We start from the raw sequence: 23,484 nt of genomic DNA on the forward strand, positions 1-23,484 counted from the left end.
ATCATTGTATGTTATTCAGATTTTATATATTAGTCAATCCATTACTGTAAAAGATAAAATTCCCATCTTACTAATAAAGAGTTTGAATCTCAGCCATGGTTAAGTAATTCGCTCAAGCCATGTAGCTCGTGAGTGGCAGAGCATGGATTTCCACTGAAATACAACACTCTGGAGCCCCTTCTTGGTTTACGCTGCTGTCATTGTTCCTTACCAAGTCACTCACTGCGCTATCTTTTTAAAATGGGTAAACCCTACCCTCACAGGTACAAATAGTGCATAAAGCAGCTCTCTTGTAAAGCCAAGAAACATTTGTATAACTTCATGTTATTTTTATATACTAGTATCTATAGAATGATAACATCTTCCAGGGTTTGATTATGTGACATGTGTCTCAATGGTATTGTGTACAATGAAGGAAAAATCATGTCTATAATATAGAGTTCTTTTGGCACCAGTTTGGCTTAGCTATTAAATAGCACATGTGATATCAGATTGTAAAATGAATAGCAAGACATTTTAAAATTTCTGATTCCTAATCTTAGGTCGGGATATTTTTGGTTTTAGTGACTTTTCAGGAGGGAAAACATGGTTTCTGTTAGCAGGTGTGTTATTTTTCTAGGGCTGTGATAACAAAATACTACAAACTGGGTGGCTTTTTAAACAAGAGAATTTTATTATGTCACAGTTTTAGAGGCCAACAATCCAACATGGAAGTGCCGGCAGGGTTGGCTTCTTCTCAGGGATGAGAAGGAGAATCTCCTAGCGGCTGAAGGTGTGTCGGCCATCCTGGGTGTGATTTGGCTTGCAGATGCACCACTAATCTCTGCTTTCTTTTCCTCACGATGTCCTCTTTTGGGTGCATGCCTGTCTCTGTGTCCAGCTTTCCCTACTTATGAGTTCACCCGTCATATTACATTAGTATCCACCTTAGTGACTTCATTTTAACCCGGTCATTGGCAGAGACCCTATGTCCAAGTATGGTTCCAGTCACAGGAGCTAGAGTTAGGGTGTCAGGATCTTTTGCGGGGATACAATTCAACCTACAACAAAAGGCTCTATTTCTGAGATAGCATATTTGAAATCTCTTTAGTCGTGGCTACAGACATAAATTTGAAGTTTATCAACACTTTGGTAAAATTATATGAATGTGTGTCCATACATAAGTCATGTACGAATATTTGTTTTGGAATAGGACTGATTTTGTGCTTGTTTATTCTTATAAAAATTGTAGGTTGAACAAACTGGGTAACTGTTGAGAATAGTTTTTAATAAATTATGATTAAATATCAAAAGATGTGGGATAGGTAAGGTCATTGTAGCTGGTAGCATGATGAAGTTGGGATTTCCATAGGCATTTGGGCCAAGAAGATGCTGTAGGGGAAGGTGGAACATGTTAAGGCCCTGATATAGGAATAATTATGCTGTGCATGTTGTTCTGTGGTGGTGAAGTGAGGCTTTACGGCCAATTATGTTGTCAAGGACTCCTGGCTCAGGCACTTTCAAAGAGTTAAAGCCAGTTTTAACTGTTAAACTCCAAGACATTGCTGTAAGATTTATTTTTAATTGTATTCTGTAGATATCTGGAAAATATCAATAACAAGAAAAACATGACCCCTAGCCTTACTCCTCAGAGCCAGTCATTATTACTACAGTATTTTGGCATCTTGGTATAATGCCTGTCAAGTTCCTGCTACGTTTTCCATTGAGTTTATTTCACATGGACGGTTTTAGAAAATAAATTCAAACCCTTAATATCCTCCCAATGTGTATCGGAATTTGAAACCCACCAAGTAAAGGACCTGAGGCTTACTGGTGATGAGTTGAGTCACTGCATTTCTGTACAGTGTTAGGCCAGCTTTGACCTTGCGATTAAATCTTTTGCTTCGGCTCTTGCCCCCCAGCCGCCCTTTGGGGCCACAGCCAAGATCCTTTTCACGACCACGCCAGCCTCCTGGCTTAACTCTCTAGTAAGGAAAGAGCTCCAGCTTTGTTTGTATCAGGCACTCTGTAATCTTTCTCTCGCCCCTTTCTTTTCGTCTTCTGCTTTCCCCCAAACTGCTTGCAGTTTCCAGGATATTGTGTACCCCTTTGCATCTCCATAATTTTTCATTTCTTCCCTCCACTAAGAATTCCCTTTGTCTTCTTGTCCCTTTTGTCAGCAATTACTCTTCCCACCGCACATCCAGGTCTTCACACCAAGCTACATCCCCAACCCTTCTTCTAATTTTTCTGTTGAGACAAGGTCTTGCTAAGTTGCCCATGCTGGGTTTGAACTCACAACTCTCCTGCCTCAGCTTCCCAGAGAGCTGGGATTACAGGCATGTGCCACTGCACATTATTCTTTAGCACACTTATCGGAAATGACATTTCCTCTTGGTAGGCTTTATTCTAAGCATATTTTTCTTTCCTTTTAGTATATGTTGCACTTTCCATAAAACTTGTTATAGAACTGATTACAGGATATCGTAGAGGCCAGTTTTTGTCTTTTTCTTTCTTACTAGACTGCCATTTAAGTGTGTTGCTAGGCATCCTAGACATTGGAAATCAAAATGAAGAGGAACTTTAAGAATTTATAGCCTAGTGGAGGTCTTGTAGATTTAGTAAGTGGGTGGGCGAAGGTGGTAGGGAACTCATATGACAAAGATCTATTATGGGAATATACCAGAATGACCCATTAGAGTGGAATCATGACTGGCAGCGTTTGTGCAGTGCTTCAAAGTTAACCAAGTGTGTTTGTTTACAGGTGGCAGTAGACCTGAATCACAGCTTGTGGCAGATGTTCTCAGTAGTTCTGTTGAAATTTCCCGATCTCTATCTGCACGAGGGGGCTCAGAGCTTCACCTGGGTGGTACCTGTCATCCTTGGTATGAGGCTCTCCTTCTCCACCTCACCCTTCCTGTTCTAGAACAGTGGCTGGGTTAGAATTTAGCTGTTTGTTTTTATAAATAATTCTGGAGAACGGAAAGAAAAATGTTTCAGTAATTTCAATACCATGACTTACTGGAGCTTGTGTATTATGCCTCATTATTTTTATAACTCTTCATGGAAACTTCAAATAATTCTTCGCTTATTATAGGGACTTAGCATTGTGATTGTGTTTGAATTTTATTCAGTCATTAACTGCTTCTACTGATTTTGAACAGTTTTCATCTAATTTATTCTCTCAAATAATAAAGAGACTCCTAACATTAATTTTACTGATAAACAATGTATAACAGTAATATTTAATTGGCTTTTTAACTCCCATGAAAGAGATTCAACCAGAAATGAATATAATTTCATATCAATAATCAGTAGAAATATTTTATCACAAAATCACTGTTTTAACAAGAATGTACACTGTAGCTAGTAACTGAAGTATTTTTTCTTCATATAAAGTACGAGTATTTTTCAGAATTCTGGGAAATGTCAAAGTAATTTTGGCTGTAGTCATACTGCATTTAATGCTATTGAGAATATTGCTAACATTAACAAAAATATTCTGTAATTTCCTCAGTTATTGCTACTGGTGATGAGGGATATAAACTTGGCATGCTTTCATGCTTTGCGCATTATTACTATACACTTCTGATTTCACATGTCAGAAACAATCTTTATTTTTGTTAAGACAGTTGAGAACATTTTTAGTTAGGGGTAAAGGTCATGCTCTGATTACTTGTACATCAGTGATATAGAGAATACACTGAATGCATGCGAGTAAAAGCATATAGAACTTTTAATATAAGTATTACACAGTATTTGCATGTTTTTTGAGGTTTTTATTTTCATTTTTTAATTTAATCAGCATACAGTGGTTTGGGGCCAAAGACAGGTTTTATTTCTGTATTGATTATTTTATTTTGTGATTTTCTGTGACCACTGGTAACACTTATCTTGCAGATGTAAGCTGTTGTTCACCAGGGAGCTTTGGCAAGAGAATTGGCTGGATCAACAAGTCTATCTTCACCACAGAAAAACAATTTGAAGCTCATCTTTATTGATGGTAGGTCGTGTCATCTTCATACCTGAGTGATTGTATTATTATTTTATGTTTGTAATGTTATGAAACAACAATTGGTTTAAATTTTGTTTTATGAGACATTACTGAGATGTTGAATTATGATGTTTCACTATTGGAGTCTAAAGAATAGCACAGAAGTCAGCCTAACAATGAAAAAGAATGGAAGTAATGACTTGTTGTTTCTGAATATACTTAAAAGCAGGCGTTTTTTTGAGATGGGGTCTCACTATGTTGCCCAGATTGGTCTCAAACTCCCGGGCTCCAGCAATTTTCCTGCTTCAGCCTCCTGAGTTCCCAGTTTATAGATGCATGCCACCATCCAAGCTAAGAACCGTTCCATATAATGCATGCTAGCTGACTGATAATTCATAACACTTATTTGAATGCATATTAACTAGGAAAGAATCACAAATTGATTACATATGTTGCACACTTTTTTCAGAATTTTCAGGATGAGTCGAATATCATGCACAGATTGTCTTCCATTCTCAGATAAAATCCTTTGGTAATTCAACTGGCATCCATTCATGATGCTTGTCATAGGCTGCTGTTACAGAAATATAGTGGGTGACTATATGTTTAATACTATTATAAGAATCAGTAGTGTATTTACATAGCAATTTGTAGTTCATGCAAATATTTTTAATAATCATAGTTTCATTTTGCTGTATTAATTACATTTGTGATTTGACCAAGTCTTTCTTACTTAACCATGAAGTATGTGTAGGTATGTGTGTATATGTGTGACTATATATGAGTAACTTAATACAAGTACTAATGTTGCTTTTGTCCTCTTTATACTAGTTGCTTTCGCTTGATTCTTCAGATTACAAAGTAAATTTTCTTTATAGTCTTGCTTTGCTAGTGTTCTATTTCTTTTCCAACATAAATTTTATTGTGTATATTCAAGGTTTACATCATGACATTATGAGGTTCATATAGATAATAAAATGTTTACTACAGTGAAGTACATTAGTATATATATGTAGTCACAAAATTACTTTTGTGTTACAAGAATAGCTAAAATCTGTTTATATAACATAAATCTGAAACACAATACACTTTTATTAACTATAGTCTTCGTGCTGTATGTTAGGTCTTTACCTATATATCTGCTACATTACATCCTATGACACCTTTCCATTCCCTTTCCCCAACACCCATTATCAGTCTTATTCTCTAACTCTGTATATTTGACATTAATAAAACATTCCCCACGTATGGGAAATCATGCTCTATTTCCTTCTGGGCCTGCATGTTGGCTATTGTGAACAACAATAATGTAATGTTCATGGGATTATAGGTATCTTTATGAGGTGGTGTTTCATTGACTTTGGGTACATACCCAGAAAGAGGTTTTCTGAATTGTATATAGCTCTTTTAAATTGCTTTAGAAAGTTCCACAGTTTTCCATAATAATTATTCATTTCTTCATTTTAAAAATAGTTATTATGTTTTAGTTTTTCTTCTTCAGTAGTATAAATAAATCTTGAGGTCAAAGATTAGTAGAACTGATGTTCACTGAAGTCCAACCTCCTTTTAGATATGAAGATGTACATGTGGATATTATATGATTATAACCAGCCTAACAATCTATACTAAATGTTTCTGAAGAGGCCATGAAGTGAAAAAAGAATAATATGGAGAAAGGTTTTTGAAAAAAATTTCTATTTGGAGAAAAGTTTGTGATTGAATAAATTTCTTTTCTTCACAAAAGGATTTCAGTATAACAATTACAAACATACATGCTCCAAACACCAGCACACCTAGCTTTACAAAACAAACACTACTGTTCATAAAAGATCAGATAAACACTGACACAGTTATAATGGGGGACCTCAATATCCCATTGTCACAAAATACACAAATCAGGTAGACAAAAAAAAATCAACAAAGAAATATCAGAGTTGAACCAAACCTTTGAATAAATGGATTTGAGAAACTGAAAATATAAATAAAGAGCCAAATAAAAGGTAGTGGGAAATGATGAGACAGGTCTTTTGCAAAAGGGAAGAGGGCCAAGGGAAGGAGGGAGGGGAAAGGGAGGAGAAGGGAAAGGGATAAGAAAGAATTAAGTTGTGTCATGTGGAGGTACCAACAACTCATGAGGACTGTAATCATTATGTCCTGCAAATATGTCCTAATAAAAAAAGTATTTCGGTATTTCCATAGTAAGATAGGAAGGACTCTCTTGTGTTTGTAATTGTTAAGTATAACTAGATACATTTTTCAAAATATTGTTCCTTAAAAGCACTATTTTTAGGTGATTTGACTCAGTATTATTATTATCATCATCATTTCCCAAATGACTCTGCTCCAAACCTTTTCAGTGGTACTAGGCTTTGATAATATTAGATAATATTTCTATAATATTATAATGCAAGTAATCAGAAAATATTTAATGTATAATTTTGAGTTTATAGTACTAGCATAATTTTACTATATTATGGTAATAAAATTCTATTATTGAGTAATATTTGCTCAGTTTTATTCTAAGTACTATCATATAATATAATATAATGTAGGAATAATTACCTAATGTTTATAGTTGAGGAAACTAAGACTTACTGAGTTCAATTACATAAGGTCAGTAGCTAACTTAGAATTCAAACTGAACTATGAACCTCTAAGCTCCTGCTTATATATGCTGTGTTGTGCTGCATGAAATTCTTTTACCCTCAGGTCTGGGGATCGAACCCAGGACCTTGTGCATGCTAGGCAAGTACACTACTGCTGATCTACACTGCCAGCTCACTTGAAACTTTTTGTATGTGACTACAGATGGGCCATTTCACTCTTGAAGCCTAGTCTAGCTAGTTCAAAATGACCTTGTTGGGCCAGGGATTTAGCTCAGTGGTTCCACCGCCTGCCTTGCAAGCAGAAAGTCCCAAGTATGATCCCCGGTACCAAAAAAAAAATGACTTTGTCTATAAACCTTTTGATTGTGGTATACCAAAAGATGTCCAAGCCAAAATATTTGCTTTTTTGACATTGTGTTGACATAACTTTTGACAGCCTTTTGTTATATTATGTGCTAAAAGTATTGTTGTGTATGTATACATGTGCACATGTCACACAGATGAATTCTTTAAGTAGAATCTTGGTGGTGCTTCTTTAGGAAATTTAGCTGGTGTATTTTGAGTGTCTGCTCTACTCTTGAGGTAGTAGAATTGCTGTGTGATTCTTGTTTGCTAGAGGCTGAGATCTTGGTTCTAGGGTAGTATTTACATATAAACATTAAATATGTCATCTGAAATAGTAGTATTAGTTGTCTAACAAAATGTGAAACATTACTTTGACTAGTGTTGAGGAAAACCAAATGTATCAATATTTTGACTTTAAAAAGCCTATGTTTCTGTGATTTTTATATTCAAAATCCTTTAATGATTTCCCTTGTTTATAAAATATAGATATTATTGTGCTTAGCCTACACACAAGGTCTTCTATTATTGGGCCATTGTAGACAGCTTCAGACTTACTCTGGCACCCAACATCAGAGATATTCCTTACATATAAATTCCCTTTAAACCAAATTGCTTGTAGTCTTGCTACCATGATAAACTGTTTGGCACTTTTGTCCTCATTTATATGTTCCTTCTGACCATTATGGTCTTTACTCTTTGCTCTCCTGGTAAGCACCAAGTTTTCATTTGAGATTCAGCTTTATTAACTCTTTGAAGCCTTTCTTGGCAACTGACCTTTATCACTGAGCCTTTCCAGTACATGAGTCTAATGTAGAACCTGTATCTTACTGTTTTTCTTTATTTGCATGCTTTTTTCTTACTAGTTCATAGATACTTTAAGGACAAATGCAGCTAGGTATGATGGTATGTGCCTGTAATCCCAGCACTCTGAGAGGCCGAGGGAGGCGAAGAGGAAGTCTAGCCCAGCTCGGGTGACTTAGTGACTTAGCAAAACTCTATCTCAAAATAAAAAATTAAAAATGGGCTGGGGATGTAGATCATTGAAGAGGCCTTGGGTTGAATCCCAGACTCCCTCCCCACAAAGTGAAAATACAAAGGCTGCATGTCTAAAACATTTTTGTGTCCCTAGTTTTGAGCATAATCCTTGGCTCCAGAGTGAGCACTTAATAAACACTTGTTGAATGAATGGTTAGTCTCTCTAGGAAAGAAAAGGTGATTTTTGGCAGTCGGTGTGGGAGTGGGGGTAAAGTGAATTCTGTGGTGGGGTACTTCGGTACTACCTGTGCAAAAGCCTATCTCTCCTGGGATTCACTACATTCATACTAGCTTCTTGGAGCCAATGTGCACCGTGTGTCCTTAGTTTTGTTACCTCGAACAACCAAATATTTGCTATGTGAAATTTCTTCACAAAATTTAGATAGTTGTTTTTTTCATAAATACTAGATTTTAGTAATGAATATAGTAGATCCTAACCTTTCCTTACTTGGTGCTATATAATCCATTTAATGCTGGGAAAAGATCCTTCTACATAAAAATTATATAAAGAAAATAAATGGATAAGCCTATTTGTTATCACATTGGAAGTTTCAGTAATTTAAAAACTTTAATTTTTATGCCACACAATCATGATTAGAGGCTTATTAGGATAAGTATTACTAGAATGACACATTTTTACATGTTTCAGTCATTTTACATTTTTCTTTTTTGGTACTGGGGTAGAACTTGGGTCCTTGTGCTTTCGAGGCAGGAGGTGGAACCACTGAGCCCAATCCCCGGCCCCATTTTACATTTTGTAAAACACTCATTTACTATATTTCCCCTTTAATAATATGCCAAGCTTTAGGTTGGTTTTAATATTTTGTCTGCTTATAGCTTACAGCGGTTAAATGTGGCTTCGCCATCAGGTTACACTGTAGTTTCATTGGAGGAAATACTATACAATGAAGATATTAAATGGAAGGTTAAGGTTTCTGATATCAACTAGACTCTGTTAAATGATTCTTTTGTTGTAGTTTGTATGGAAATTACTTAAGACTATATACTGAATTAAAATGAGCTATGTTGAATAGCATTTTGACTAAATAATTTATATAATATGGGAAGAGAGTTTGGTGATTAAAAGAAATACAATTTTCCTTGTTTAAGCTGTAATTAATAACACTTAATTTTGTTAAAAGACATTACATGCTCTGGTCATTCATTTCGTACATTCTTTATCTTATTTAATAGTCAAAAAGTTCTAAGTAAATATGGGTGATATAATTTGTGCTGCTGAGAAACAGTGATAAAACATGGCAATAAAAGTCACATAATGAAATAAGAATACTAAAAAAAGCCAAGGATTTTACTGTGGCCCATTACTCATTCAATTTCTGGCAGTCCTTATGATTACAAATCACTTGATTGACTAACTAGATATTTTCAAAGTGAGTTATGACCCAGGTTCATTTTTCCTGGTTGATAGTTGGTACATACTGTAACTCTTCCACTTTGTGATAGATCAGATTCTTGAACACTGCTAAGAAAAATAATCAACACTTTCAGGAAAACCAAGTTTCCTTTTCATAAAATGGAATGCAGTTGCTAACATTTTAACAACATGTTATCATTTCTGTCGTTGGATTCCAGTGTGGAATCCATAGCGATGACATTATTTTTCAGAGCAAAAAAATCCTTAGAATGAATTTCTGTCAGGCATAGAACTTGCATTGATATTGGCTCTATAGACTCTTTCAGAAGGTACTTGAGGCTAGATGATTAAAAGAAGCCCTATTGTCTTTCTTTAGTATTAAAAATATGTGATGAAGGACTTGTACATTTTAAGACATTTGTCTCTAAAAAATATAATTTTTCCTAAATGCCTTATTTATAATGAAGTCCTGATGTTGCAACTTAAAAATGTGGACCATTCTAATGGCTCCTAGTAGGATCTCCTTTTTGGGTAGAGAAAAGGATCCATAGTGACCCAAATCGTGAGTCTTTCTGTTTGTAAAACTGAGTCACAGGGCCAACTTTGTTTTCAAATGTGTCCCTACTCCCTTTTGGCTAAATAAGATTTCTCCCTGTGCCACTGTAACTGAGGGACAGAAAGTTCTTTTAGAGCAATTACATTTTCTCTAATCTTATCCACCCAAGCAACTGAAAACAAAATAGATTCACAGGCTCTAAATTATCAACAAAATTTTGGGGCTCTAGATGTAGCTCAGTGGAGGGGTACTAACGTGTGTGTGAAGCCTTGGATTCAAAAATTAGCAGCAGCAGCAGCAGCACCACCACCAAACAAACAAACAAACAACAAAAACAACGACAACAAAAAACTCACTTTTTTGTGTGTGTCATAGCTAAGATTTCTTTGATTTACTAAGTTAGAGAATTTTGCCTGTGTTTTGTTTTGAAACATTTGTTGTTTTAAGTCTTTGATCCACTCTTTGTTAATTTTTGTATGTGATGTGAAATAACGGTCTGACTTTTGTCTTCTGGCATGTGGGTATCCAATTTTCTTAAAAGCGTTTATTAGAAGTCTATCCTTTCTCCCGTGAATTTCCTTGGTAACTTTGTGGAAAGTGAGCTGACCCCAGTGTAAGGGTTTATTTCTGGACTCGCAGTTGTATTTCAGCGATCTGTATGTCTGTCTGACAATACTTCATTGTGTTGATAACTGCAGCTTTATATTAAGTTCTGAAATTGGGATGTGTAAGTTTGAAATTGGGAAACAATATATTTCGTTATTTTTTAAAAAACTACTTTGTCATTTTAGGTGTTTTGCAATTCCACAGAAATTTTGGTATCGACTTGTCAAATTCTGCCAAAAGTCTGCCGAGATTTTGGTAGAATCAATGAACCAATCAGGGAAAGTACGCTTCATACAGTATCAGCCTACTCCTCCATGAACTTGGTGTCTGTTTTTCTTTTGAAGGTAATCTGTCTTTATTCCATCCCTATTGTTGCTTTTAAAAATTTTCTCCTTGTTTTCGGTTTTAAACAGGTTTATGATTATGTCTTTGGGTATAGATAACCTTATATTTATACTGCTTGGAAATTTGATGCTTCTTGAAAATGTGAATGAGTATCTTTCATCAGTTCTGGGAATTTTATTTCTTCAAATATCATTTTTATTGAATGTAAAATATTATTAATTGTCAGATGTGCTGTTTGCACTATTTACATACCACTACATGTCTTAATAATATTACTATGGATATTATTATTGTTTCTTTGTGGGTGTGTGTGTGTCTGTGGTTGCTGGGATTGAACCCAGGGCCTTCAGCTACCACTCTATATACACCTCTAACCCAGAAATGGTACTGTATAATATATGAATTTGTTGCGAATTTGGTAAATAAGTCATCAGTTGCATTGCTTGACACATAATCTTTTATATGTATCTCTATAGACAGAATAGCATAGCCAGGGATTTAACTCAATGGCACCACGCCTGCCTCGAAAGCACAAGGTCCTGAGTTCAATCCCTGGTACTGGGGGGGCGGGGGGAAAGAAAGAATAGCATAATTTCTTTTTGTCCTTAGGTCCTGTAAGAACTTAGTTGTTTGCTTTGCAAGAATCTAATGATCACTCAATTGTGCCCATTATTGCAATTATTTATTATTGCTTCACTAATGTCAGACTGTGTGCCACTTTTAACAAACTTTCCTGGAGTATAGTACACATCACAATAACTACTGTGGTTTGAATGGGTCCCCCAGAGTTCATGAATTGGAGACTTAATCCCCAAGGCAGCAGTGCTGAGAGTGGAACCCATAAAACGTGATGAGGTCACAAGGGTTCTGCTGTCACGAATGGATTAATGTCATTGGCTTGGGCATGGGTTAGTTATTGAGAGACTGGGCCTTTTACCCAGGCGAGTCCACCCTGTCTTTCTCTCTTGCTGTCTTCCCTTTCCACTTACTGCCTTGGGGTGACACAGCAAGAAGACTTTTACCAGATGCAGGACTCTGGGCCTTGGACTTCCCAGCCTACAAAACTGCAAAAAAAAAAAATTTATTTTCTTTATAAATTACCTGGTCAGTGGTGTTCCATTACAGTAACAAAGTGGATGAACACGTTAATTCTCAATGTTAATGCATAGTTTTAAAAGACATTTTAAACAATAATTAAACTCAACTTATCCATTACTGCCTGTGCATGTAACTCAGTTGAAATGAGGACAACATGAGTAGCACATAGCAATTTGACTGCTGCCTGGCCAACAGTAATTGTAGAAAACCACCAATTTGGAGATTCATCTTGATTTCAGAGATGTTAAAAAAAGCTTGTAGATTGCCATTGATAAACTCAGGGATTGCTTCTGAAAATATTCTTTTTTCCTCTTCTGCTGGAATAGAGTAAACATATATTAGATTTTCTCAACCTTCCTTGATTGTTTTCTGAATAGTTTCTTCTGATTTATGCTCTAATTCTTTCTTTTTCTGTGTCTGATTTTCTGTTAAAGCAATACACTGAGTTTAAACTTTAGTGATTGTATTTTTTTTTTGGTACCGGGGATTGAACTTGGGTCTTTGTGCTTGAGCAGCAGGCGGCGATACCACTGAGCTAAATCCCCGGCCCCTCATTTGGCTATTTTTCAGTGTGTTTTCACTTTTCATAGTTTTCTATCCCTGCAGATATTTTCAAATTACCATATATTTAAAAATACATAGTAAGCACAGTTTTATAATGTATACCTGATATCTCTAACATCTGAAGTCTTAACAGGTCTTTTTCAATTGTCTTTTATTTATGCAGATTTTTGCCCGTGATGTTTTTGCCATTATGCGCTGCAAGCACGTACACAGGAAGAAAAGCTTAGGGTTAGGGTTTCTTTTTTTTTTTGGTACCGGGGATCGAACTCGGGTCTTTGCGCTTGCCCAGCAGGCGAGGGTTATGGTTTCTATTGAGGGAGACCGAAAAAGCATGGCTTGACATGCTGTTCTTGGGAGGAAAAAGGTAATGAGAACTCATGAAATCCGACGGAGGTTCAGAAGAAGTGAGGGAGCCTCAGGTATTTTTGGTAGCCGTTTTCATCACCTGGGAAGAGCAAGGCTCAGAGGACAACACGAAAACCATGACTGGCATCCATCGCCCTCACCTCCCGTACTCCCTGGCTCAGCATGGTGAGCGACAAGAGGGTAAGAGCTGCTAAGTGTGCAGCTGGGCAGTTTGGGTGTTTATTCTTCAGTCAGAAATTAACTGAGGCACAAGATAGCACAGATCTGGGAGGTGGAGGGTGGAAAAGCCGCTGGACACCTTGGGGCTTGGGGGAGCCCACGCGGGAGAAAGGAGATGAGAGCTGATGTTAGAAAGCATTTTAAAGCATTTGTTTCAGAACTGTTAAGCTATTAAACCATTATCTCGGATGAAACTGTAAGTACTCATGTACTCGTACAACAAAATAGAGCAAGTGTTTTCTGAGACAGGTGTGCCCAGGTGTGTTACTTTTCTCTTGCTGCTGAGACAAAATACCAGACTTCCAAAGGTAAAGGGGGAGGGGCTTTATTTAGCTGACAGTTTGTAGAGGTTTCAGTCCCTAATCGGCTGGCTCCAAGGCAGGAATAGCAAACAGGCATCGCAGAGGAGAACAGCATGGCCCGTACAAGGTAGCAAAAAGCAGCGAGGGACCTTAACAGTGTCTCTCTGCTCCTTTTCTCTTACCCAGACTTCCGGGATTAGGGTGGTGCCAAACCAGTTACTCAGGTGTAGTGGTTTAGTAACCACATACCCTTAATCCTAGCATCACACATTCCAGATTTAGCCAGCTTTGAAACAGACTGCCTGAAGCTTTGGGGGGACATCTGGACACAAGCCACAACCCCAGGCCTTTCCCCAGAATCTCTCATTTTCAAAAATTGTTTGTAAAAGTTTGATTAGTGCATGTTTGCAGTATACAATGATTACATCTGTTGTGAAGAATTGGCACATGGATGTAACACAACTTAATTCCTTTTATGTTCCCTCCCCTCCTCTTCCTTCCCTCTCCCTCCGCCTCTTCGTCTCCTTCCCTCTTGCAAAAGATCTATCTTTCCGTTTCCTATCATTGTTTACTTTGCTTGTTACTTATACTTTGGGTTTCTCGTATCACAGAAACCATGCCATATTTAAATTTGTCTGACTTACTTCACTTAACATGTTCTCAAGGTGTATCCATTTTCTTATGAATGACTCAAATTTATCCTTTTTTATAGCAGAGTAGTACTCCATTGTATAGAAGATATCTAGAAGAGAAATAACTTCCCCAGAGTCTCTCTATTCAATTGTGCCACAATAGTTTTACTGTATTTTCCAGTGGGCAAAAAATGTCTATTTTTTGTGTTTCTAAATTCTTTAGAAAGGTAAATTTTCCTTTTTCTCAGCCTGCATGTTTTCAGATAGAATAAATTCTCGTTTTAGATTTTAGCACAAGTGTATCAAAACCATAAAAGGTCATTTTTGAGTTAAGTGTCTAAAGTCATGTTGAGATTCCTTCTATCTACTTACATTATAGAGGGAAAACAGATGGATTCAAAGCAAATTTTAGTGCTGGAATATCAGAAAGCAAGGAGATGTTGGCAATCAGACAGGATTTTGTGAGAATAGCCCTTTGAGCCCATTTGATAAAATACTGAAGTTGCAAAGAATGACAGGCTTTGCAAGCATATCTGAAGAATGAGGTGCACTCTTGAAATACAAAGGAAAAATAGAATCCAAACATATCTGTATGGAGAGTAGACCTCAGTGCTTTTCTTAAAGATCTTATTTATTTATTTATTTCTTTTTGGTAAGCGGGTTACAACACAAGGTATGTTCCTCCCTGTTCAAAAACGGGTTTCCCAAATTGATTTTTAATTTTCTTTTCCAAGGTACATTCACCCATATGTTTCCAAACATCCATTTTGCCTATTTATAAAATCTGTGACAAGAGCAATATATAATTTTTGAAATGATACCAGTGATGATTTAAAAACATTCAGAATAAATGACCACATAGAAATTTATTAAGTTAATTGACGTCCCTGAGTGCATTTGTGGTCATGATGCATATTCTAGGAACCAAGTGATCCTCTTGTTTTGATTGCACATGGTAGGCTTGCCAGAAAATCTCGTCATGGGCAAATCTACAAACGTCTCCTTGGGATTCTGTGATGCTGGCCTGCCTGTAAGTAAGTTGCTTTATTTTTTCTTCTCTGTCTCTTTCTATTCCTTATTTTTTAACAGGTTGATTCTGCTATATATTAATGTTATTTTAAAAGTTCAAATCATTTGAAAGTAGAAGGGAGAGTGTTGGAAAAGAGGAACAGACTCAGGGGAGGGGGAAGAAAGGGGAGAGAAGCCATGGGGGAAACAATCAAAATATGTTCCATGTGTGTACAAATATACTAAGAGGAAACCCACGCTGTAGGGATAATATACATCAGTACAAATAAAAATGAATGAACAAACGATGAACAAAGCAAAAAATGTCACGTTGTCATGTTGTATGCCGATCGTTTAGATTTTCTCTAATGTATTCTAGAAGGAAATTCTCTTAGGAATTCTGTTTCCATTTTAATTGTTTCCTTTGAAGCTCCTTTAAAAGAACAAATATTAAAATGTTTCTTAATATATCTATTTTCATATCACTTATTGTCCCCTCTTTGTCTTATATTTTTTACTTATTCCTCCATAAAAAGTATACCACAGATAGCCCAAAGAGAGGGTCTCTATCACAAATGGCAGCAAAAGGCCTTCATCATTTAATTGCTCTCTAATGAGTCTCTCAGTTAAAGGATGTCTTTCTGAAGTCTCTTGCTCTAGGAACCTATGAGTTAACTTTCCTTAACAGACTTCCTGTTCTTCACATGTCGTATTTAGTCTTTTAGAAAAGATTTTGCTTCCTAAAATTGCAAACTGCTTAACTCCTATAGGGGCCTATTTCAAAATCTGTGTTTTATGTCCAAAAGTTTTGGCTTTTTGACATACAGTGACAACAGAAGAACGAGAGGCGAATCCCACTTGGGAATAATCTTACATGTAATGCTCAATTTATTTTTGCCAAATTATTCCACTATTACATTGTTTTCTTTTAATGTTAAATTAAGGAAGATTGTTTTGTTTTGTGTGTGTGTGTTTTTTTTTTTTTTGGTATTGGGGATCGAACTCTGGACCTTGCGCTTGCAAGGCAGGCGCAGGAACCACTGAGGTAAATCCCTGGCCCGAAGACTTTGTTTTGTTATTTCTTGTATTGATCTTATTGGAAATTCTTCATTCTACTTGTTGAGTGAATAGTATTTTATCTTAGGAAGATCTTGTGTGAAATAAGAAGACTTATTCAGTAGGAAAAACACAGTATTTCATTAGAAGACCTAGATTGCTATCTTCACTGTGTTATTTCTTTATTCAAGTGACCTTGGACAAATCAGTTAACCTTTGCTTATCTTAGCTTTTTCATCTGTAAAATAGAAATGATAATATCACCTCACAGAGTAATTCTGAGACTCAAATGGGAGAATATTTGTGAAGGTGCTTTATAGACTGTAAAGGGTGTACAGTATTACACCCTTTTTTTTTGGTACCGGGGATCAAACTCGGGACCTTGCGCTTGTGAGGCAGGTGGTAGAACCACTGAGCTAAATCCCCAGCCCTCAGTATCACACTTCTAAGTGCTCACATGTTATTTTACTTGTATTCTTGGTAAGCTGTTTTTATAGACTATGTTTTGAGGGGTAGTAAAGTCAAGTCATATTGCTGCAGGTCAAATTCCTCCACTGCCCTTTACTAGAGGTGGGACCTCATCTTCCTTGACTTCACTTTCTTGTTCCATAAAATGAGAATGACAATAATGTATATCTCATTGGGTGGCTGTGAAGATTAAATCAGCTAATCCACGTGAGGCACTTCCAGCAGAGTCAGCACATCCGACAAATGTAATCCCTCACCACCACTGCCATCATCACAGTCCTCAGATTTGAAAAGGGAACTCATTTCCTACATTAAACATTCATATTTAGTATTTATCAAATTGTTTCAAAGCAATTAATTTAATTCTTCCTTAGTGGTGAATATTTATGTAAATGTAAAGATATAGTTCTAAATCAAGAAAATTCATGGGTTAGGCACAGAGCTCAATGGTAGAGTGCTTGCCTAGTGTGTGTGATGTTCTGGGTTTGATCCCAGCACTGCAAAACCAAAACCCCAAACCCAAAAACCCCTACTCATTCACATTGTACTTATTTCAAAAGATAGTTATTCTTGATAAGTTGTGTGCATATGGCATTTTGGCAAATTTAATTATGTGTTGAGTACAGTAAGGAAATTCAGAAAGTAACTCCTGAAAATAAGTCTTGAATAACAAATGACCTTTTGAAAAGTGATCATTCACTGTATTATTCATTTTAAGATACATTTTAACAGTTTAAAAAAGAAATATGGTTATACTTGTGCATATTCATAATTTGTGAGAATTAATTAATGAATCTATTTTAAAGGAATCACTAAAATGATCAAAGCAGCAGCCTTGGGGATTAGTTTAAACATGCCAGAGATAATGGATTTAATCAAGTACTTCTTCAGGTAAATGCCTAATGTAAGGTTCTGATTAAAACAAAGACTGGGGTTTTGCAAACGTGAATAAGTAAAAGATTGTATGATTTGTGCTGTATACTGATAAACTTTGAAAGATCTAGGGCATTGTAGCAGTTGTGATTAACTTTTAATATTCAGGTTAAAAATTAGTGCTTTTTCTCTCTTCAGTGCAAGCCTTGGCTTACCCAACTCTTAGTTCAAGTATGATTGCTTTCACATTTTTTGTGTTAATACTTTGGTGAAGTGCACAACATGAAAGTGAATTAAATGATTGATGATTGCCACATAATCCAACCCTGATTTCAGTAAGTCAAATGTTACAGTTTTGGCTTCACTACAAGCAGAGTCTGAGGCTCCTGGTTTCTGTGACAACTCAAGGTCAGGTGACCTGGCTGTGTCTTGCCAAGCTGTTCCTGTGGAATAAATGGGCTGTTTGTAAACAGGATGGCAGAGCGTTCTCTCACAAGATTTCAAGTTCACAAAGTGTGAGACAGCTGGGCAGAGGGTCAAAGGTGAAAGGTAACAAGCCATTTTGGGCCTGTTCTTTGTGGAGATTTTGGCTGCCTTTCAGACCGAGGTCTTGGAAATAGTTCACACAAAGGCCTTTTGCCAACAGACTACTGAGAGCTGGCTCAGGCAGGATTCTGTTGCAAAATCCTCTCTCTTTCTTTCTCTCTATGTATTAGTGTCTGAAACTTATAAAAATGCAAGGAGTTTTATGAACACTAAGCCTATAAATGAAACAACAAAATACATTTATGCGGTATATAAAATAAATTTAGAACAACTATTCCCTTTCAGGACAGAGGTCCAAAGTTTGAATTTGTTATAGTGAATTCTTGCAAAATTGATTGCAAAATACATGTTAGAAAAAAGTATATTAAAGTAACAAAGAAGATTGATAATATTGGCAAAAAACCCTTGGATCAACTTTAGGCTTTTGAAAGAGGCAGTATATTTCTATTCTACCTGAGTTGCCAGAGGCTCTTTATAAACTATCTGCTGAGATATTTTAATTAAGGAGGTCATCTACTAGTGTATGTTATAATAATGAGTTTAATATTTGTTTTATATTATGAGGATAAAAGATAAAATTAGGCTTCCTCAACATTTCTTGTCTTTCTTTAGACCTATTGTGGTTGGTATTCTTTCATTGAGTAGGAATTCATTTCAGGAGTAGAAAAAACAAAGCAAATGTCAGATTTCTGTTTTCTGACATTAGAGCTTGGCTTCCAGGGCCTTCTTTAGTTGCTTGGCTATTACCTTTGTTTGTCCTACTTGTTTGTTTTCTCTCTCCTATTTGTGCTACCACAGGGTTATGATGATCTTGTTCAGTTTGGGTATATTTTCATTCCTGGCTATTTAATATTTTGTTAATAAATATGTGGGGCATTGGAATTTTTTCGGCCCTGGGAAGCCAAGACTTTTGCACTGTGCTACATCCTGAGCTTGCTTTATTCATCTATTTATTTATTTATTTATTTATTTATTTATTTATTTACTGGATCTCACGAAGTTGCTAAAGTGTTCCAGCTGGGCTCAACTTGTGATCTTCCTGTCTCATGCTCCCAGAGGGCTGGGATTATAGGCTCTATGCCACTGCATTTGTCTTAGAAATTCTAAAAGTAGAAAATGATGAGGTGAAGGGCAATGAGAAGACAGTAAATGAACCATTCCCAAACAAGAAACACGAGTCATTTGCTACTTTAACTGTAAATATATTTCTTTGGGACGGCAGCAATTACAAAAAAACCACCCTTGTTAAATGGGAAAATTAAAACATGTCATTTGAAAATTTACTTCCTCAAAGTGGAACCAAAGCATGCAGTTTGAATCACAGCTGGTGAGACCTTGACTTTCATTATTTTTCTCTACTAATGAGAGTAAGCACGAGGACGACGGTATTTCCCAATGTGCTTCACAATGTCTGAACAACCACATTCGTTTTGACTTTTAAACAGAATTTTCTGGTAATATCTTAGGGATAGGTGATCTAGTCTTTATTAACTTTCTCCATTAAACTCTTTTTTTTTTTTTTTTGGTACCAGGGATCGAACTCAGGTCCTTGCGCTTGCAAGGCAAGTGGTGGCACCACTGAGCTAAATCCCCGGCCCTCTCCATTAAACTCTTAAGGAAAAGGATTTCTTTGTTTTCTTTGTTTCTTTTTTTTTTTTTGCACTTTATTAAATTCTTTTATTGGTACATTGTAGGTATACAACACAATTACATTTCTCATTGGGAATTGTACCTTTACATAATCCATCTTGGTTCTTATTTTTTCCCCATTCCTAGCCCTCCCTTCACCCCCACCACCCTTCCCTATTTACAAAGACTTTATTTCCATTTTTCCATTTCTCATCATTTTTCCTTTCCCCTGCCTCTCCCACTACCCCTACACCTTTGGACCTTTAAAGAAAAGGATTTCCACGAAGCTTGGGCAGTCATTTGCCATTAATTTTTCTCTTAAACTTTTGATGCCATCGACACTGCTGCTGTATGAAATATTATATATGTCTTGGTAAACAGGGTTCTTTCTGTTTTTTCTTTATACACATAAGTTCCTTTTCCTTCATTTATCGCCTTCCAACTTACTAGAATGTGTTTGACAATTAGAAAATGGCAAATTTTATGATCATATATTTTAAGTTTGAGTATTTACTTCCTTTTCTGGTGTAAAAATTCTCAAAGAAAAAACTTGAATGAAAGTTTACTACTTAAAAAAAATTAAGAGACTTAACCTTGTGCAAGCACCAAACTTCTTTAAATCTGTTCTCTTTTATATTAGTTTTAGAATAGGACTTTAAGTTTCTGTCAGCTCCAAACTATCATGCATCTGACAAATCATGCTTCCAGCACTACAGAACTCTGCTATCAAATTCACTGCTTCCATCATTTTTTCTCAGTGAATGCAATGTTAGAAAGTAAATCAGGACTGTGAGGCATGATGCGGGTCATTAATCCATTTTAAGAGGGGGCAGTGAACTCTGCCCCTTCCCCACTGTTTCTCTTTGCCACTCTTCTTCCTAGTGAAGTCATTCTTGGGCTTGCTGTTGCCTCTTGGACGGGAGGCAAAGACTAAGCCGATAAGCCTGAAAAGTTAAGCCTCTCTCCAGCCTAAAGGGGGCAGCCAGAGGGCCCTTGGTGGAAACAGACTCAGGCTGCTGGCACAGAAATCTTTGGTTGAAATGACCATTTAAAACCCTCAAGTTTTGGGTGACAGGCAGGCTGTCTACTCTGAAACTAATGCATATTTCTGAGTGAGTCTGAGGGGGTCATAGAGGCAAGACCTTTGGGTCTGTATTTAGTCCTTTACCCTTTCCTTTCTGGCCTTATTCCCCTTCTCTGCTCCTGGTTGCCTTGAAGTGAGCCACTTTGCTCTTCCATACCCTTCTTCCATGATATTCCTGCCTTACAGATAGCTGACCATGGACTGAACCCTTTGAAACTGTGAGCCAAGTGAAATCTGCTGAGTTTCATATGTTGAATATTTTGTACCAGCAAAGAAAAAGTTGACTAATAAAACCATTTACCAACTTTCGTTTGCATTATTGAGAAACAAATATTTTTTAATTGATAATGCAAAATAGGAAGAAAAGGTCCAAAGGGGTAGGGGTAGTGGGAGGGGCAGGGGAAAGGAAAGAAGGGAAAGGAAAAATGATGAGAAATGGAAAAAATGGAAATAAAGCCTTTGTAAATAGGGAAGGGTGGAGGGGGTGAAGGGAGGGCTAGGAATGGGAAACAATAAGAACCAAGATGCATCATGTAAAGGTGCAATTCCCAATGAGAAATGTAATTGTGTTGTATACCTACAATGTACCAATAAAAGAATTTAACAAAAAAAAAGGAAAAAAAATAAATATTTTTTAACATAACTAATCCAGGGTAGCCAGCAGGTATTTAAGATTACACATAATATGTATTCCTCCTCTTCCTTCTTTTCTTCCTCCTTCATTACCCACATTCTATTTTGAACTGCACTCAATCAAAAATAAGAATTATACTGTTCATTTTTACTAATAATTATAGTTTCTCTAAGAGAATGAATTAATTAAACCCTCATTCTTTAAATTCATAAACAGTATAGAGCATTGCAAATTCATGATTTGTTTCTCTTCAGAGAATCCAAAAGGTAACAGATTTATAAGTATTACCTCATCTGTTTATTGATAAATTATTGTGACATTTCATTTCCAAACATTTGATTTTTTAATTTTCACTCTTCATTTGGTCAAAGAAATATAAAACTCACAGCCTTTTTTTTTTCTAAGTTGGACCATGTAGAAGCTTTATTTTTATTGCCATAGAAGTAGAGTACTGTGTCTTTCTAGTATTGCAGCTCTGACCATCATCACCTTTTGCTCATTTAAACAATTCCCTCCATTTTGTAAGAGTAGAGAATTGTTTTAGATTCAGTGGTGTCTCCATCACATCTGGTGCTACTCTTGGGAGATGTTGTTGGAGTATATAGACTGAAAATCTGATCCTAGATTAAATACTTTTTTTTGTTACTGGGGATTGAACTTGGGACCTTGTGCTTGCAAGTCAGGTGGTGGAATCACTGAGCTAAATCCCCAGCCCTAGATTAAATACTTTAATCAGGTTAAAGTGTCCTTCATTCAGTATGATGAATGAAAGAGAACATTAATTCAATAAAATCAATAAAATCAATTTCCTTTGTTTGGTCTTCTTAAAATTTCATTAATTTTCATTAATTAAGTACTTTTTTGGAATTTTCCTTTGGATAATTGAGCATTGTCTCTGTGTGAAAATGAGACTAGAATTGATAGCTTTTTCAAGTGATTTTGGCATTCTTCAGGAAGAGCAGAATATGGAAGTTTTCATTAACAAAAAAGTGTAGAGTAACCCAAACAAATCTACTTCCAAGCTTTAAAGAAGCAAAACTAGACAATTAGACTTGATTAATGAAAGCTAAAATTTTAAACAGTTCTTAGTATTGAAAATTGGAAACTATTTTAATAATTTATAGCACAGTATTAAATAGGTTGGTCATATTTTTCTTTTTGGTCTATGTAGTTAACATGGCGTTTACTAGATTGATATATTGCTATGATAGTCAATGTGAATTGTTACTTTAAAACTCTATGATTCCAATAGTTGAGACTGGCTACAGTAATGCTTAATTTCTCTTTCCATAAATAGAAAAGATTTTTCAAAACTCTCCTGTGAGAAATTTCAGTTTTTACTGAGTCATCATAGATGAGTAATATTCCAGAAATTCTTTATCTTAGTTTAGACTTCTTAAATTTTATTTTGTCTAGTTTTTTCAAACACGGTATATTATATTTTAAATGTTATGTTGGACAAAATATGTAGTAGAAGTTGTTGCCTCAAGAATCATAATACTGTGGGTAAAATAATCAGCTTTGATATCAATCCACTTACAACCCAGTCCAATTTCTTTACTGCTATCGTCTTCCACTGGTGTGTAAGATGGTTTTACTGTCGTGTAAGATGATTTTGTTTTGTTTTTTACATACTATCAAAGATACTTTCAAAGTGGATATAAATTAATCTTGCTTGTCATATGATCAATGATCTCTAAATATTTGAGGAATAATGAACAATTTTACACAGATATAATTGTCACCATTTGAAAGATAAAGAAACTGAAGTACAGATAGAGACAGATGTATTGTCTCAGGACTAGAAAATGTGGGTTCACGTGCATTTTGAAATTGTTTTATCTTTGGAAAATCCATAGCCTTTTAGATTTTGCTTTCTCATATGAAAAGTGGAGATCTATTCCCCAGATGGTTATAGAGAGGAGTGAATGATGTCATCCATGTAAAAATGCTTTCCAACTGTAAGGTTGCATGCAAATATAAAGCTCGGGTTACAGTTTTCCACACTATTTGTTGTAAGGCTATCATTTCAATGACATTGGGAAAAGGGATTTCAGTGCCATTTCTGTTGTTTTCATACATTCTGGAGTCCAGAGATGCCACCAGATCTGCTTACTACTAGGTCTGAATTACATTACTAATACTTATTACATAAGCAGTTTTG

At 35.9% G+C, this 23,484-nt stretch overlaps 1 protein-coding gene across 3 annotated transcripts in view; it reads left to right on the forward strand.

The window, feature by feature from the left end:
- Positions 1-23,484, forward strand: part of LOC101723672 (uncharacterized) — a 131,911-nt gene that overhangs the window by 20,124 nt on the left and 88,303 nt on the right. For 2 of the 3 annotated variants that reach the window (XM_087180727.1, XM_087180728.1), the window contains exons 3-6: positions 3,880-3,982; positions 10,682-10,840; positions 12,667-13,049; positions 14,982-15,056. In XM_087180727.1, the coding sequence (XP_087036853.1) occupies positions 12,881-13,049; positions 14,982-15,056 (244 nt within the window). In that variant the 5' untranslated portion in view covers positions 3,880-3,982; positions 10,682-10,840; positions 12,667-12,880. The remainder of the gene's footprint in view (positions 1-3,879; positions 3,983-10,681; positions 10,841-12,666; positions 13,050-14,981; positions 15,057-23,484) is intronic. The other variant, XM_087180729.1, reaches the window with a different exon arrangement.

The sequence above is a fragment of the Heterocephalus glaber genome, unplaced genomic scaffold (genome assembly GCF_053883595.1).
Source record: "Heterocephalus glaber isolate CG9 unplaced genomic scaffold, H.glaber_assembly_v1.0 deba00001465, whole genome shotgun sequence".
NCBI lineage: Eukaryota > Metazoa > Chordata > Mammalia > Rodentia > Bathyergidae > Heterocephalus > Heterocephalus glaber.